Raw genomic sequence first — 18,410 nt, forward strand, 5'->3', positions numbered from 1 at the left:
TAAATAAATAAATAAATAGTAACACAGTTGTTAAGGTAATCTGGCTTTCCCATTGACATTGCTTGTCAGAATGCCACAAAAGGGGGGTCACATGACCCCAGGACACTGCGACCGTCATAAATATGAACCAACTGCCAAGCATCTGAATGTAAATCACATGACGATTGGGAATGCTGCAACGGTCATAAGTGTGACTAATGGTCACTTTTTTCAGTGGTGTTGTAACTTTGAAGTGTCACTAAATGAGCTGTTGTAAGTGGAGGACTACCTGTACCTTTTCTAAAAGAGAATCCAACCAAGGTACAAAATAATAATTAAAGCTATTAATTCCTGTACATCCCATTTTGTATTATGAGTTTTGATTTTAAAGGAGATGGCTGAGGAATTCTGAGATTTTAAGTCCACATATCTTTCTGTGGCTGAGGCTGAAGAATTCTGAAATGGTGGGAACTAATGCAGTGTTCTTCAGCCTCAGTCACTTAATTAGAGAAATTTTTGAAAAGTTGGAATTCTGCAGCTAAACTGAGACCAACAATAATAGTAGAGTGTGAAAGCTTGGCATTCTGGAAGTTGTAGTCTCAATCTTTTAGGAGGCCATCAGGATGGAGAAGATGGATTTCAATACAGGTAGTCCTCAACTTACAACAGTTCACTTAGTGACCATTCAAAGTTACAGTGGCATTGAAAAAAGTGACTTAGGACCATTTTTCACATTTATGAAAAATGTTGCAGCATCCCCATGGTCATGTGATCAGAATTATAACACTTGGCAACTGGCATGTACTTATGACAGTTTAAGTGTTCCGGGGTCATGTGATCCCCTTTTGTGACCTTCTGATTAGCAAAGGTAATGGAAAAACAAGATTCATTTAACAACTAATTTTACTAATTTCATAATTGCAGTGATTCACTTAAAAAATGTGGCAAGAAAAGGCGTAAAATGGGGCAAAATGCACCTAACAAATTTCTCATTTAACAACATAAATTTTGGGCTCAATTGCAGTCATAAGTGGAGGACTACCTGTATGACCTCATTGGTGACCACCAACTTTCAATTTGAGAATACAGTGGTATCTTCGTACTTAACGGCATTGAAACTTGTCGAATTTCATACTCAACGCATTTTGATGCGAAAATTTTGTCCTAGTACTTACTCATTGTGTGTTCAGTACTCAACGCACAAGCTAGAACTTGTGTCGGCTATCTTGTGACTCACTACATTATTCCTTAAGGGAAAATATTCATAGTTTTTGGTACTCGTACACCTCCTGAACCAATTAATGATGAAGCTTGAGGCACCACTGCATTAACAGAGGGATAGAATCAAGATCACGAGAAGTGTTAATACCACTTTATAAGGCCTTGGTAAGGCCACGCTTGAAATACCACACCCTGTTTTGGTCATCACAATGTAAAAAAGATGTTGAGACTCTAGAAAGAGTGCAGAGAAGAGCAACAAAGAGGATTAGGGGACTGGAGGCTAAAATAGTCAAAGAACGGTTGCTGGAATTGGGTATATCTAGTTTAAGGAAAAGAAGGACTTGGGGTGATATGAATCCAGGACAGGGATGGAAAGAATTGTAGGTAGTTCTCTACATACAACCATAACTGAGTCTGCAATAGTTAAGAGAACCCATTGCTTAATCAATTGGAGCTGAAGGGACCTTGGAAGTCTTCTAGTCTAACACTTTGCTTATGCAGGAGTCCTGCTTTCTGGTGCTTTAGAAAATAAGTTGACTCTCCCCCCCCCCTCTTATTTGTAGCAGGCCCTCAAATGTTGGAATGCTGCTATCATATCTCCTTTTTAATAAAAATAAGTGGGAGTGACAATATCTTAGGGGCTGCAACAAAGAATAGAATAGAATAACAGAGTTGGAAGGGACCTTGGAGGTCTTCTAGTCCAACCCACTGCTTAGGCAGGAAACCCTACACCACTTCAGATACATGGTTCTCCAACATTTTCTTAAAAACTTCCAGTGTTGGAGCATTCAAAACTTCTGGAGGCAAGTTCTTCCACTGGTTAATTGTTCTGACTGTCAGGAAATTTCTTTTTAGTTCTAGGTTGGTTCTCTCCTTGATGAGTTTCCACCCATTGCTTCTTGTCCTTCTACCCTCAGGTGCTTTGGAGAACAGCTTGACTCCCTCTTCTTTGTGGCAGCCCCTGAGATATTGGAAGACTGCTATCATGTCTCCCCTAATCCCCTAGTCCTTAGAAGAAAGGGGTTCAAGCTATTCTCCAAAACACCTGAAGGCAGGACAAAAAGCAACAGATGGAAAGTAATCAAGGAGAGAAGCAACCTGGAACTAAGGAGAAATAAAACCATTTATACGACTACATTTCCCACAAGTCCTAGCGCGCTGGCTATGATTTCTGGGAATGGTAGGCAAACGACGAGATCCACCGGGCTAGATTGGAAAAAAAAAAAATCAGAGCTCGGAGGCGGGGGCTTCCGGAAGAGACCGGAAGTCGCTGTTGCTAAGGGCCCGGTTTTCGCTTCTCAGAAAGCAGGCTCTTAGCAACCGGGGAAAGGGCGCTGCGAGAAGATGCTGCCCGCCGAGGAAAGGGGCGCCCTGCGCCCCAAGGATTCTCCGGGCCCCGAGCCCTCGATGTACAGGCACAGGCCTGCCTCGGAGCTGACTCAGGTGAACGAAGAGCCGCTCCTGCTTCTGCCGCCTCGCCCTCCGGTTTTAAGTAACCTTGCAGGGCGTGTTTTTGTGTGTGTGTGTGTGTGTTTTTAGCACCTGGCCTGGGGTGACAAAACGATTCCTATCTGAGCATGGGCAGAGTGCCACCTGCAGTGTCTCTTTCCTGTGTCCAGATGCCCCCATAGACCCCGAGATGGTATTTTGGGCGCCCTAGGCACAGGATTCCTGGGCATGTGCAGAGTGCTTATTCAGCCTACCTGCAGCACAAGGGGGAAGTGGGCAGTGGAGGCACCTACCTAGTCCATTTTATTGATGATTTGATTGTATTTAACACATTTCTATCATCGGCCATTTATCTGGGCGATGGAGAGAAACGTTCTTTTTTTAAAAAAAAACATATATATATATATATATATATATATATTTTTAAAGGTGAGAAAGTATTTAAGATACAATGATTTTATAAACAGGTTCTTTCATCGAGGATTTAAACACACCCCTTTATATTCAGAATTTATTTATTTATTTATTTATTTATTGGTTCGATTTTTAATTTTTTTTAATTTGATTTATATGCCGCCCTTCTCCGGAGACTCAGGGCGGCTTACAATGCGTTAAGCAATAGCCTTCATACTTTTGTATATACCCGCTTAGTAGGGCTTTCGGCACCCCCCCCCAGCGGTCTTCTTTTTTATACAAAGTCAGATTATTGCCCCCACAATCCGGGTCCTCATTTTACCTACCTCGAAAGGATGGAAGGCTGAGTCAACCGTGAGCCTGGTGAGATTCGAACTTGCAATAATTGCAGACAGTTGGTGTTATTTTAACAGCACTTTAATCTGCTGCGCCACCAAGGCTCTTGGTGCCTTATCTGGGCGATGGAGAGAAACATTTAAAAAAAATCAACTGATTTATTTATTTTTTAAAAGGTGAGAAAGTATTTAAGATGTAACGATTTTATAAACAGGTTCTTTCATTGAGGATTTAAACACCTTTAAACACCCTTTATATTCAGAAAATGTTGTAAACACTTTTATTTCACAGGGAGAAGAACCACAACGAAGAAAACAGTAATTGCAAAACACCCTAAGCCTAACCCCTAACCCTGTGACAATATCTTTAATATTATTAAACAACATCTGTCTTATCCCAAGGACACGTGGACAAAAAAGACAAATGCAATCTGAACGTCTTAACTGATTGTATGACCAACCATAATAATATTTTCTTTCCCCTGGAAAAATTCCCTTATCTTTAACAGTATGTTTCCAGAGCTGCCTGCAAGTTTACGAAAATACAACCAGCCACCAAAAGTTGGCCCAAGTGCAGGAGAACAAAGCTTTTGTGTTCAGGATTTCCTGTATGTGTGTCAGTGTTTGTGTTTAAAAATGGAGCAAAACATTAGGAATGATCAGATGAGATTGCTTACGTTGCTGCAGGAAAAGAGGAAGGCTTGGTATGTGTTCCATTTTTAAAATTTTCCAGTACTTAACCCACTGGGGAAAATTGTTGAGGTGAGTCAATATTAGCTGAGATGAAGGACTAAATCAAAATATGGAACCTGCGTGGAGAAATATTAACTTCTTTTGATTTAGTGCTGGTGTTCTTACTCAAAAATGGAATCTACACAGCAGGCACAATATTTTTAAAAATACTATGGAGATATCTTGATTGTAGGTTTGCTTGTTGATTCAGTTGACCTTTGGCCATAGAGGAGTCTTCAATTTAAAACTGGTTGCTTAGCAACCATTAAAAATTATACTAGTTAGGTCTCGGTTTTGACGGTCAGGGCCGTTTCTGTGGTCACATGACCAAACTTTAGACACTCAATAATGAGTGCATTTATGATGTTTGCAGCATCCCACGGTCCCAGTTGATCACAGTTTACAATGATTTTGCTGAAAATTAGCATGTACTTTTGTTTTTAGCAAAACTCTGCCCATAACAAATTATTGGTATGCTTGATGACTTTGGCATTCTACAGGAGGTCTTCGACTTACGAATTGAGGCCAAAATTTCTGTCGTTATGTGAGATATTTGTTAAGTGAGTTTTGCCCCATTTTATGATCTTTCTTGCCACAGTTGTTAAATGAATCACTGCAGTTCAAAAACTTAACAAGACGGTTGTTAAGTGAATCTGGCTTCCACATTGATTTAGCCTTTCAAAGGTCGCAAAAGGTGATCACATGATCCCAGGACACTGCAACCGTCATAAGTATGAGTCAGTTGCCAAGCAGCTGAATTTTGATTACGTGATAATTGGGATGTTACAAAGTGTTAAAAACAGTCATAAGTCACTTTTTTCAGTTCTGCTGTAACTTTGAACAGTCACTAAATGAACTGTTGTAAGTAGAGTACTGCCTGTATTAACAACTGCTGCAAAAAAAAATGCTGTAACATTTTACAACCATAACAAAAAAAACAAAAAACCATAATGTGCAAACTCCATTAAAGTCATATGTTGAGGACTACATTCTTAGGCATAGACTATAGCCAGCCTGTAGAAATCTGAGCTTTCACATAAATTAGAATCTTTAGAGATGATGAGGCTAGGAATATACATTTTAGGAAATTAATAACTATTGTACTCCATATGGCCCCTATGGATTGAATTCAAAAAACCTGCTGGAGGTTTTGAGAGTCTGAAAGGTAATTTTCCCCCCTGTCCTGTTTCTCATAAAACTAATCCCTAAACTCAAATTGGAATAACCCCCAGAGAAGCCTTGGTTGCAATTATAAGAAAATCCTAATGAATACCCAGAAACACTGATTTATTAATTCACTTGCATCAGTTTTATGTTCTTCATTCTCAAAGCTTCTGAGGGCGTAAAAGAGAAGCAATAACACCCAGGAGTCTGTTCCACAGTCGACAGCACTTATATTTAGAAAATAATTCCTGATTTACAACTGAGTTATTTCTTGTTGTTACTGAGGGGCTGCCACAAAGAAGAGGGGGTCAACTTATTCTCCAAAGCAGTTGAAAGCAGGACAAAAAACAATGGATGGAACAGTCAAGGAGAGAAGCAACCTGGAATTAAGGAGAAACTTTCTAACAGTGAGAACAGCTTGCCTTCAGAAGTTGTGGGTGCTCCATCACTGGAGATTTTTAAGAAGAGACTGGACAGTCACTTGTCTGAAATGGCATAGGGCAGTGATGGCTAACCTTTTTGCCATTGTGTGCCAGGAGCAGGGGGTCGGCGGGGGATGTCATGTGCGTGTGTGCCCACACCCATAATTCTATGCACCCTGCCCCCACACATATTTATTTATTTATTTGTCAGATTTATATGCCGCTTTTCTCCTGTAGGACTCGGGGCAGCTCACAGCAATAAAAACAACCCGACAATAGATAAAATTAGATAGTGTTAAAACCAATTAAAATCCCCAAGTTAAAATCCACGGCAGATCAGGGAAGTTGCTGAAAGAGCCATGTCTTTAGGTCGGCGCAGAAGGTGTGGAGGTCGGGGGCCGTCCAGAGCCCGGTGGGCAACCCATTCCAGAAGGTCAGTGCGACCGCAGATCACATATGTGCATGACCCCCCGGTCCTGGCACACAATGGCCTGGTAGGCCCGTTTTTCTCTCTCACCAGGCTCTAGAGTTTTCCTAGGAGTCTGGGGAGGCAAAAACAGCCTTCTTCACCCCACCCCCCGGAGACCCTCTTGAGGCCAGAAATGGCCCATTTGCCAACTTCCGGTGGAACCAGAAGGCCCGTTTTTTGCTGTCTCCAGTCTCCAGAGCCTTTCTAGGAGTCTGGGGAGGGAGAAAATGGCCTCTCCCCCTCCCAGAGGCCCTCCGGAGGCCGGAAACGGCCCGTTTGCTAACCTCTGGTGGGATCTGCGTGGCGGAGCTGAGCTCACGTGCCCACCGATATGGCTACGCGTGCCATAGGTTCGCCATCACGGGTATAGGATCTCCTGCTCAAGCAATGAGTTGGAATAAGACCTCCAAGGTCCTTCCAGCTCTGTTCTGATTGATTGTAATTTAAAGCCACTGTTTCTTGACCCTAACTCTACACAATCTACACAAATATAGAAGATCCTAAATATTGAAATCATTGTAACTTTAGCATTTTATATATGAATATCTTGTACCTGGCTTGAGGCCAGTGGTGATGTTACTTTTGTTGTTGTTGTTCCGTAACAATGTAATAATTGTAGGATCCGATCTGGGTTGGTCACTGGAACCAGAGTTTTAGTCTTCTGATATTTTGGACTTGTGCTGGAGCTCATGCTCAGGGAACTTGTCTCTCACCATGTTTCACATTCACTCTTCACTCTTCACTCACCATGTTTCAGATTATGGTGAGAGAGAAGTCCGAAAGCTCGGAAGACTAAACCTCTGATCCCAGCAACCGACCCAGATTAGATCCTGCAACATTATCCTGGGACACGTTGATTCGCCTTCATTCGTAATGTAATAATTGGTTGTTCTTTTTAGGACTGCCTTGTTTGCTTATTGACTGCGACAAAAAAGGTTGTAAAAACAGGTTGGTCACATGAACAAATCATTTTAGAATAGAATAGAATTTTTTATTGGCCAAGTGTGATTGGACACACAAGGAATTTGTCTTGGTGCATACGCTCTCGAAGTACATAAAAGAAAAGATACGTTCATCAAGTATCATAAGATACAACACTTAATGATAGTCATAAGGTACAAATAAGCAATCAGGAAACAATATCAATATAAATCATAAGGATACAAGCAACAAAATTACAGTCATACAGTCATAAGTGGAAGAAGATGGGTGATAGGAACGATGAGATTAATAGTAATGCAGACTTAGTGAATAGTTTGACAGTGTTGTGGGAATTATTTGTTTAGCAGAGTGATGGCATTCAGGGAAAAACCGTTCTTGTGTCTAGTTGTTCTGGTGTGCAGTGCTCTATTGCGTCGTTTTGAGGGTAGGAGTTGAAACAATTTATGTCCAGGAAGCGAGGGGTCTGTAAATATTTTCACAGCCCTCTTTTTTTACTTGTGCAGTATACAGGTCCTCCATGGAAGGCAGGTTGGTAGTAATTGTTTTTTCTGCAGTTCTAATTATCCTCTGAAGTCTGTGTCTGTCTTGTTGGGTTGCAGAGCCAAACCAGACAGTTATTGAGGTGCAGATGACAGACTCAATAATTTTATAACCATCATGACATGCAACTGTCATAAGATTCTCTTACGGTCACTAACTGTATCATCAGAACTCAGCAATAGGAAATAAGAGCAACTGTGTAGTTTGGACTGAATTTTAAAAAAGCCTTATTAATTTCAAACACAAGTTATTTTCTGTCACTGTTATCAGTAATTAGTTAGACATAATAGCAAGAAACTCGTCTGCTAAACTTATTGTCATTATACGGGTAGTCCTTGACTTACAACAGTTCATTCAGTGACCATTCAAAGTTACAACCGCACTGAAAAAAGTGACTTATGACTGTTTTTCGCACTTAACGATCGTTGAAGCCTCCCCATGGTCACATGATCAAAATTAAAATGCTCGGCAACTGATTCATATTTATGACAGTTGCAGGGTTCTGGGGCCACCGTTTGTGATCTTCTAACGGGCAAAGACATGGAAGAAGCCAGATTCACTTAACAATCTTGTTACTAATTTAACAATTGTAGTGATTTACTTAACAACTGTGGCAAGAAAGGTCTTAAAATGGGTCAAAATTCATTTAACAAATGTTTCACTTAGCAACAGAAATTTTGGGCTCAATTGTGGTCATAAGTCGAAGACTATCTGTATTGTCAATTTAATTGGCATGCTGAAGATTTTTAACATTGAACACATATGCATTGTAATTTTCAATATGAAGGTTGCTTTATGCCAGTTCTCAAGAAGTTATTTAACTGTACTATTTATTGACGTGAAATCCGCTCTTATTGTAGGGTCACCAAATCAAATATTTCTACATCTGTTTCTAATTATTTCTCCTCCTATCCCTACTCAGGACGTTTCCCATGTTCTAACCAAAGTCTTCAAGAGCTTATATACTTCAGAGGTGATAGCAGCAGACATGGTGGATAATATGATCAAATCCCGTGGAGGAAAAAATCCCCATCATGAATACTTTGTGGAAGAATTGAGAAAGGTAAACTTTCCATTTATCTCTGTTCAGGAAAACATATAAGAATTAGGTGATTTAAACTTGCAAAGTTCTGCTTAATAACCATTCAGAATTGAATCATTTTGGAACAGTAGGAGATAGATGGAGAAGCAGGCCGGCAGACATTTTAGTTTACTTTATTGTCATTGCACCTCGTACAACGAAATTAAGTGCCATCTTCAGTGTACATTATAACTATTAAAATAAAACAAAAACACATATCCTTCACATTCTATATACAATTGAATTGAAAACTTGATATTGCATTAGTGTTGCACTCTACAGTAGAATTCAATATAGTTACTGCCCTGGGGTAGAAACTGTTTTTTCAGCCTATTTGTCCTTGTTTTTATTATCCTGTACCATCTGCCAGATGGTAAAAGTTCAAAAAAAGGGTGAGATCCAGGATGAGATGGATCTTTAAGAATGTTTTGAACTTTTCTTAAGGCAGCGGGAGCTATAAAGCTCTTCCAAAGAGAGGAGAGAGCAACCAATGATCCTCTGGGCAATGACGTTGGCCCTCTGGAGTGCTGTCGTATCTGCCAATATATCCAAAGACAGATAAACACACACAAGCATAACATTAATAAACATAAACATATGTTTATTAATTATGTACAAAATTAGAATAAATGTAATTGACTACATCAGAATCAGATCATCCTCTTCACGACCTGTTTTCCTGGTTAACTTCTGGAAGGAGACTTCGTGGTATCTGAAGCGGAATATCATGGGTGTCAAACTCGCGGCGTCACGTTGCCGTCACGTGATGTTTTGCAACATTTTCCCCCCTTTGCGGAGCTGGTGTGGCCGTAGCCGGCGCATGATACACCTGGCCTGCGGGCGGCCAGTTTGACACCCCCGATCTAGATTCAGTCACAGTTTTGTTTCATATAGTGGTATCAATCTTGTGAATTCTTAAGTTTCCTCTTTCCGCTATGTATACAAAATGGATAGCAATTGATATATGTATGTATGTGTATATCTGTGTATGTATCTGTGTTTGTGTAGGTATACATATTTATATATATAGCATGTGTATATGCATATTATATATGTAGTAGATATATACTTTTCTTTTGAGAGCAGGCAACATAATTTCATTTTTAATGTGTGCCACACAGTAGAAAAATGACAATAAATAGAATAGATTAGAATAGAATTTTTAATTGGCCAAGTGTGATTGGACAATCACACAGGAATTTGTCTTGATGCATATGCTCTTAGTGTACATAAAATAAAAGATATGTTCATCAAGAATCATAAGATAACATGTTATCTTATGTTATCTTAATCTTTATCAGAAGTCAATGGCCCATTTCTATCTTTAGCAGAATTCCTCTTTTTTGCATATAATATAAAAGATTTGTATTTTGATGTCAAATAAATTGAATCTATATTTAAATGTTAACCATGACAATAATAGCTCCGTGAAGAGTATAATCACCGGCAAATGGAGGCACAAATGTTGGAAAAACATATCATCCAAGCAAGGGCCCGGGCCATGGCAGAAGAGGAAAGGATCTTGAGTTTGTATCAGCTAGAAATTCCAGAAACCTACCGCCGAGCTGCAATGCCATCAGGTGAAGGAATGAACATTTCCTATGTTCCCTTTTACAGGTAATCCTCGACCCGCGATCACATTGGAGCCCAACATTTCTGTTGCTAAGTGAGACAGTTGTTAAGTGGGTTTTTCCCCTCCCCCCATTTTATGACCTTTCTTGCCACAGTTGAATAGCTGCAGTTGTTAAATTAGTAATATGGTTGTTAAGTGAATCTGACTTCCCAATTGACTTCGCTTGTCAGAAGGTCACAAAAAAGGATCATATGACTCCAGGGACACTGCAGCCATCATAAATACATGCCAGTTGCCAAGCATCAGAATTTTGATCATGTAACCGCAGGGATGCTGCAAAGGTTGTAAGTGTGAAAAATGATCACTTTTTTTAGTGCTGTTATAACTTTAAATGGTCCCTAAACAAATGGTTGTAAATTGAGGATTGCTTCTATTCTAATATAACTTATACCATGGAAAAGTGTCCTTTGGTTTTCTAGAAATTAGTAAGGATTTGTTTTGACCTTGTTGGTATGCGAAGGATTGATGGCAAGGAACTTCATCTTCTTCTTGTGCCATATCTGTCATTGGACGTTGGCGATCATGTTAGCGATCCTATTTTTATCAACAGCCGCATGAAAAAGAGCTGTTGAGTTTTGTCCAAAGCAGTCCCTTCGATTTTAAAGCCATGATGTTCTTCTTCTGCCTGGACCTTGTTTACCTTCAATCTTTCCCTGGAGGAGTAAGTGAAGTATGCCATATTTTTCCAGGTGTGACATCAAATGTCCAAAATATTCTAACTTTCACTTTTTGATGGTTTTGATGATTTTCCTTGGCTTACCCAGGTGGCTTATCACCTCCTCATTTCTGATTTTCTCAACCCAGTTTATACATAACAGCCGCCTATAAATCCACATTTCAAATGCACACAAATCCTATTTGGTTGGTTTACTGAAAAATTAGAAAAATTAAAATTAAGATGAAGAGACAAAAGGAAAGTCTTTTTATTTGTCTGCTCCCATTTTTCAGCCCAGGATAATTCCTGTGAAAAATAAGTGCCTCCAAAGCTATTCTTTTTTTTTCTTTTCTTTTTTTGGTGGGTGTGGAAATTGATTACAAGTAGTCCTTGACTTGCAACTATTTGTTTAGCGACTGTTGAAAGTTGGAACGATACTAAAAAACCTGATGGCTGTTGCCGCATCCCCATGGCCAGATGATCAAAATTTGGGTGCTTGGCAACCAGCATTTGTTTACAATTGTTGCAGCATCCCTGGATTGTGTGATCATCCTTTGCGACCTTCCCAGCTGGCTTGCAACAAAATCAATGGCAGACCACATGATTCATTTAACAACTGCAGTGATTCATGGCAAAAAAAAGATTGAAAAACAGGGCAGATGTTTTATGTAACATCTGTCTTATTCAGCAACGGAAATTCTGATCCCAATTATGCTTGTAAGTCAAAGATTAGCTGTCCTGGCCTGTTTCCCTTCCAAAATGTTCTATTCCCCTATATAAAGAAATAATGGGAACGATTTATTTTTAAAAACTTACCTCTCTTAAATGTGCCTTTGCCTAGTGAAGTCTACGTTCAGATGGTGTGTGGATGGCGCCCTTCTTAAAAAACACCATTTAATCTGTCCTGATGATTACATCACAGATCCGGTACTACTAACCCATGCTCCTAAAGGTAACTAGAAAGACGAAGGTGACTTTTTCCAGGACGCAATGTATAGTCATACCTGAAAGTATATGAGATTGTCATTTTAAAAAAAATACATGTATGAACGATGAACGTTCTGTTTCTAGATTTCTTTCTGAACTTAACTTTTCTCTAAATGCAGATTTCTCAGAACCGGGCTATTTGAAAGAAACTGATTGTAAACACTACGTTCCTCCTGACTCAGAGGTTCTCCAATTCAAGGAAAATTCACGTATCAAAAAGCTATGGGCAAGTCTTCCAGATGTGTCTTTGTCCAGTTTAACTCTGGACTCTTCAGATGCTGATTTTTCAGACAGATCTGTGGCATGGCTCTATAAGGTACAGCCTAGTTTTGTTTTGCTACTGCTTTGACATTGTTTTCTGATCCATCCCCACAGGGAATAAACAGATAAAACAGATAAAACAGGGACAGCCCGTTTCCTGTTTTATATATTTTAATATATTTTATTTTTTAAATGCTAACTGCTCGATGTAGAATTTGTAGGGACATTTCCCTCCCAAAACAGAGGCCATATTGTCCTTGCTTAAATGTGTCTTGGGAAACATAAGGAGCCTGGATAGCTCTGCAGACTAAGCACTGTGATTTAACACCAGCTGTCTGCAATTAAAGTAAGTTCGAATCTCGCCAGGCTCAAGGTTGACTCAGCCTTCCATCCTTTCTAAGGTAGGTAAATTGAGGACCCAGTTTGTGGGGGCAATAAGCTGACTTTGTATAAAATATACAAAAGTATTAAGGCTATTGCTTAACGCACTGTAAGCCGCCCTGAGTCTCCGGAGAAAGGCAGCATATAAATCAATTTTTTTTTTAAAAAGTGCCTGCTTCAACTGCAGAAACGATGTTGGCAGTTTTTGGTGCTCTCTGAGCTTGGCTATACATGTATAAACGTTTCATTACCCTACTAGGTGACAGCACTGATGATGCTACCTCGTTGGGTAATGAAATGTCTGCAAGCAAACAGCCAAGTTTTTTTTTTAAGTTTTTTATTTTTTAGACAAACAAACATTTAATACATCGATTATCTCTTCCCTGGGACATCTCGGTGTTATCTTCCATAATTCTTTCTTCTTCTGTATAGTTATTACTTCTTCGATTTTGATCCTTATCCAATCCATAGTATCAATTCGTCACTAATATAATATTCTACTCATCACATATTTATACATACTTATATAGTTAATCATTTATATCTCTTCTCCAACCAATAATAGAAATAATTCCAAATTTTAAAATACTCTGAGTCTTCTCTATCCTTAACCATCAAAGTTAATCTATTCATTTCAGCACAGTCTAGGATTTTTTTTATTACTTCTTCTTCCAAAGGTATTTTCTCTGCTTTTCAATTTTGTGCATAAACAATCCTTGCAGCTGTTATTACATGTATTATCAAATAAGCATTTTCCTTACTCGTTTTTTCTGGTAGGATACCCAATAGGAATAGCTCTGATTTAAATTCACTACGTTGATGTATCATTTCCTCCAACCATGTCTTAATTTTACTCCAATAGTTTTTGGCTTCCAAACATGTCCACCACATATGATAATATGATCCTGGAAGTTGATGACACTTCCAACATTTGGCTGATTTATCTTTAAACATTTTTGCTAATTTCTCAGGTGGCATGTGCCATCTATAAAACATTTTATATTGATTTTCCTTATATGCAGTGGATATTGTTAATTTATAGTTCCTTTCCCATAGTTGTTGCCATTTTTCCAAATCAATTGAATATCCAAAATTTCTTCCCCAAGCTATCATTGTTGCAAACAGCCAAGTTTAGGGGGCACAGAGGACTCTTCAATTTCAACCCTGAGCTACAAATATTCTCTTCCGTTAGAAAAGATTTTGCATAGAAGAAGGTCTGTTTGTTTGTTTGTTTATTAATTTTATATGCTGCCCATCTTCCTGACAGGGTGATTCTGGGAGGCTTACAGTTCATAAAAAGATAAATAGGAAAGGAATTAAAAATTAAAATCTAAGGATATTAAAACTATAGGCAGTTCTCAATTTACAACAGTTCATTTAGTAACCATTCAAAGTTACAACAAAAACTGACTATTTTATGACTATTTTTCACACTTGCGACTGTTGCAACATCCCCATGGTTGTGTGATCAAAATTCAATTGTCTGGCAATTGACTCATATTTATGACGGTCGCAGTCTCCCGGGGTCATGTGATCCGCTCTTGTGACCTTCTTGTGACAAGCAAAGTCAATGAGAGAAGCCAGATTCACCTAACAGTTGTGTTACTAATTTAGCAACTGCAGTGATTCACTTAACCACTGTGGCAAGAAAAGTCGTAAAATGGGGCAAAACTCACATGTCGGAACAGCTCTCAGTCTGCTAGTAGATGTTTGTGGAGATTCTCAGTCATCCAGGTCAAAGATTCTTTTTTTTTTTTCCTCTTCAAAAGGACACTGGAGTGTTTTTTCTTTAAGGAGGAAGAAGAAAAAAAAAACATTTTGCTCCTCATCCAAGAAGGATAAGTTCTGATAGGAACTTCAGGTGCAGAAAAACATACATATATGTTTCCCAGTAAGAGAAATGGAGATAGGTAGTCCTCCACTTGCGACTTCAATTGAGCCCAAAATTTCTGTTGCTAAGTGAGACATTTATTAAGTGAATTTTGCCCCTTTTTAATGACCTTTCTTGCTACAGTTGTTAAGCGAATCATTGCAGTTTTTAAGTTAGTAACAAGATGGTTAAGTGAATCTGGCTTCTCCTATTGACTTTGCTTGTTAGGAGATCGCAAAAGGTTGACCCTAGGACTCTGCAACTCAGTGGTGGGTTGCTACCAGTTTGCCCCAATTCAGGTGAACTGGTAGCAGCGGCGGTAGGAGGCTTCGCCCACCCGCCCGGACGTCATCAAATACGCTCTGCACATGCGCAGAAGTGGTGTGTGTGCGAGCGAAGTAGTAGCAAAGGTAAATGAAACCCACCCCTGTCTGTCATAAATATAAATCAGTTGCCAAGCATTTGAATTTTGACCACGTGACCATGGGGATGCTGCAAATTTTTTCAGCCCCCTTGTAACTTCAAATGGTCACTAAATGAACTATTAAGTCAAAAAAGATCAATACCGGATACTGAAACTTATTATCAAGAAAGATGTTGGGGTCCACTTTGCTGGACCAAACAGGAACTGGACAAGCTCTCTGTTGGGAGGTTTTAAATAAGATTCTTGCCCTAAGCAAAATACAGTGGCTCCTTCCGTTCTAGGGTTTTGAAAATCTCTAAATTTGTGGGATCAGTTTTTGGTGATACAGGTTGAATCTTATATAAAAGTCTATCTGAAAGCATGTTTCTTGTTTCATCTTTGATAGAAGAAAGCTAAAGCCTTGGGCAAACCCGTCTGGATGGATGAAATGTCCAGAGCTGACCGGCAGAAAGACCGTCTATATCTTCAGAGAATGAAAGAGCGCCACAATTTCCTGAAAAATCCTCGCTTTTTCCCACCTAATTCACTCCATGGAGGCAAGTCCTTGATTCTGCCTCAAAAGAAGGCGGAGCGGATAATAGGAGGAAGAAGAAAGTTTGTGACGGAAAGGTAGCTCTTTTTAAAACACTTACCCAACTGGCCCTCTTAGCTGCAGCAGTGGTATTTAACATTTATGTGCTTCTCCCTCTCCCAAACATTCCAAGACATTCTATACCTGAATGCAAAAAATCTTTATGTTGCTCAGGGAATACAGCCTGCCTGTTGCAAAAAAGGGAAGAGGAAATTTTACACAAGGTTGTTGCTTTTGATAGCAAGGTAGGGCACATCCTGCCTTCAAAGACCAGCTGATATAAACTCACTGTGAAGCACAACTGTGGGAGCATCGCCAGTTGGCACATCTTCTGCTTTGAGAAAACGAAATCGACCCCAGATGCTGAACATGGAGGAGTCGCCTAGCCTTTCAGGGCTCAGATTCAAAAAATGTCAGAATCACAATATTCTTCAGCCAGGGTGCCACTGAAATATTGACATCACCGCCTCCTCTTTCAGGAGGGCATGGGGTGGTTTATGTCTGCACCAAAAGATAATTTCTTTCATTTTGGCTAAAACAAAAGGCCATGCCTACCTTTGGAGATGCAGGGACTCAGTGGCTAAGACGCTGAGCTTGTCGATCGAAAGGTCGCCAGTTCAGCGGCTTGAATCCCTAGTGCCGCATAACAGGGTGAGCTCCCATTACTTGTCCCAGCTTCTGCCAACCCAGCAGTTAGAAAGCACGTAAAATTTGCAAGTAGAAAAACGGGGATCATCTTTGGTGGGAAGGTCACAGTATTCTGTGCATCTTTGGAGTTTAGTAATGTCGGCCACACGACCACGGAGACGTCTTCGGACAGCTTTGGGTCTTCAGTTTTGAAACGGATATGAGCACCGCCCCCTAGAGTCAGGAATGACTAGCACATATGTGCGAGGGGAACCTTTACCTTTACCTTTGGAGCAGCATGATGGCGCAGAGTTGGGAAGAAACTTAGTGGCCCTAAGGCTGAAATATATGTTTGAGAGTGCAGTGTTTCTGAACCTCCATAATTTCACAATGTCCTTCCTGGCTGGGGAAATTCTGGGAGTTGAAGCCCACACATCTTAAAAGTTGTTAAGATTGAGAAGCACTGTGAGAGATTTCAATATAATGAAGTTCACTTTACAGATGGTCCTCAGTTTACAAACACAATGGAGCCCCAAATTTCTGTTGTAAGCAAAACAGTTCTTCAGTGAATTTTGCGCCATTTTACAAGCTTTCTTGCCACAGCTGTTGAATCACTGCAGCTGTTAAGTTAATAATTTAACAGTTATTTTTATTTTTATTTACATGGTCTTTTTATATCCTTGTAAACTGCCCTGTAAACAAACAAACTCGCTTCTTGAGTGAATCTGGCTTCCCCTATTGACTTTGCTTGTCAGAAGGTCGCAAAAAGGGATCACATGACCCCGGGACCCTGCAAACCGTCATAAATACGAACCAGTTGCCAAGTGTCTGAATTTTGATCATGTGACCACAGGGCTGCCGCAGCAGTCGTAAGTGTGAAAAACGGTCCTAAGTCACTTTTTTCAGTGCCGTTGTAACTTTGAATGGCCACTAAACCAACTGTCGTAAGCCGAGGACTGCCTGTACTGAAGTCAGGAAGCCTAACCCTTTTCTCCTGTCACATTAAATACCTACAGTCATTTTTCTGGAGAAACTGTGGGGCCAGAGGCAAGCTCTGAGGAGAATGCAGAGACGTACCGTAACCCCCATTCAAGCCAAGCAGACCTGGCTGACATGCAGCCCGTCCTGATAATTCTCTTGACCATCTTTTTTTTTCTTTTTCTTTTTAATTTCAGCGATTCCCAGTCAGTACCGATCTTCCTATCAAACCCTCCTGCAGTGGTGTTTACAGAATATGAAGTTGGCCAGGTTTATGAGGTAAAAGTCACTCAGGAGAATTTCTGACATCCGCTGGTCTATTAATTTGCTTTTTTCTTCCCAACTGGATCGGAGTAAAGGGATACTTTTAATTGAATAGAGGGAGTCCTCGATTTATGACTGGTCACTTAACGATCAGTTCAAGTTTCAGTGGACCCCCTATAAAGGTGCTTAACATTCCAAAGTTCAAACAGCCATCCTCCCCCATTTATCCTCCATAAATGACTGCATTTATGGTTATTTGCTGCGTCCTGTGGTCATATGATTGTGTTTTTGCTGAAAACGGGCATTTATTTCTGGTTTCCAGCAAAAGCAGGGGTGAAATCCAGCAGGTTCTGACTGGTTCTGGAGAACTGGTAGCAGAAATTTTGAGTAGTTTGGAGAACCAGCAAATACCACCTCTGGCTGGCCCCAGAGTGGGGAGGGAATGGGGATTTTGCAGTATCCTTCCCCTGCCACGCCTGCCAAGCCACACCCATCAAGCCACACCATGCCCACCATGCCACGCCCACAGAACCGGTAGTAAAAAAATTTGGATTTCACCACTGGGCAAAAGCCACCCCATAATGAACAACGGCTTCAGTTAATGTCCGTGGCTCTTGTTTAAAGACAGCCACAAGAAAAGTTGTAAAATTGGGTTTGTCACATAACCTGACTAGGTGGCTCAGTGGCTAAGACACTGAGCTTGGCAATCAGAAAGGTCGGCAGTTCAGCGGTTCAAGTCTCCGTGAGCAGGGGGTTGGACTAGATGACCTCCAAGGTCCCTTCCAACTCTGTTACTGTTACATGGTGACTGCTTTATGTCTATGACAATTTAAAACTGCAATTCTCAGGCTCATTTACAGCCTTAAGTCAAGGACTACCTATAAATCAAACCTATGAACTCTTCTCTCCTTCAAGGATAGATCCATCACTGGAGGTTTTTAAGAAGAGACTGGACTGTCACTTGTTGGAAATGGTATAGGTTCTCGTGCTTGAGCAGGGGGATGGACTAGA

The 18,410-nt window shown here is 40.2% G+C and overlaps 1 protein-coding gene across 3 annotated transcripts in view; it reads left to right on the forward strand.

Annotated features, from left to right (window-relative positions):
- Positions 1-2,434: 2,434 nt before the first annotated feature.
- The window catches only part of DLEC1 (DLEC1 cilia and flagella associated protein), a 73,633-nt gene continuing 57,657 nt past the window's right edge, over positions 2,435-18,410 (forward strand). Inside the window, exons 1-7 of one of the 3 annotated variants that reach the window (XM_034401630.3) lie at positions 2,435-2,643; positions 8,590-8,730; positions 10,172-10,328; positions 11,878-11,988; positions 12,143-12,339; positions 15,345-15,568; positions 17,333-17,414. In XM_034401630.3, the coding sequence (XP_034257521.1) occupies positions 2,545-2,643; positions 8,590-8,730; positions 10,172-10,328; positions 11,878-11,988; positions 12,143-12,339; positions 15,345-15,568; positions 17,333-17,414 (1,011 nt within the window). In that variant the 5' untranslated portion in view covers positions 2,435-2,544. The remainder of the gene's footprint in view (positions 2,644-8,589; positions 8,731-10,171; positions 10,329-11,877; positions 11,989-12,142; positions 12,340-15,344; positions 15,569-17,332; positions 17,415-18,410) is intronic. The other 2 variants (XM_087893119.1, XM_034401631.3) reach the window with 2 other exon arrangements.

Source organism: Pantherophis guttatus, chromosome 4 (assembly GCF_059756535.1).
Source record: "Pantherophis guttatus breed Tessera chromosome 4, ASM5975653v1, whole genome shotgun sequence".
Lineage (NCBI taxonomy): Eukaryota > Metazoa > Chordata > Lepidosauria > Squamata > Colubridae > Pantherophis > Pantherophis guttatus.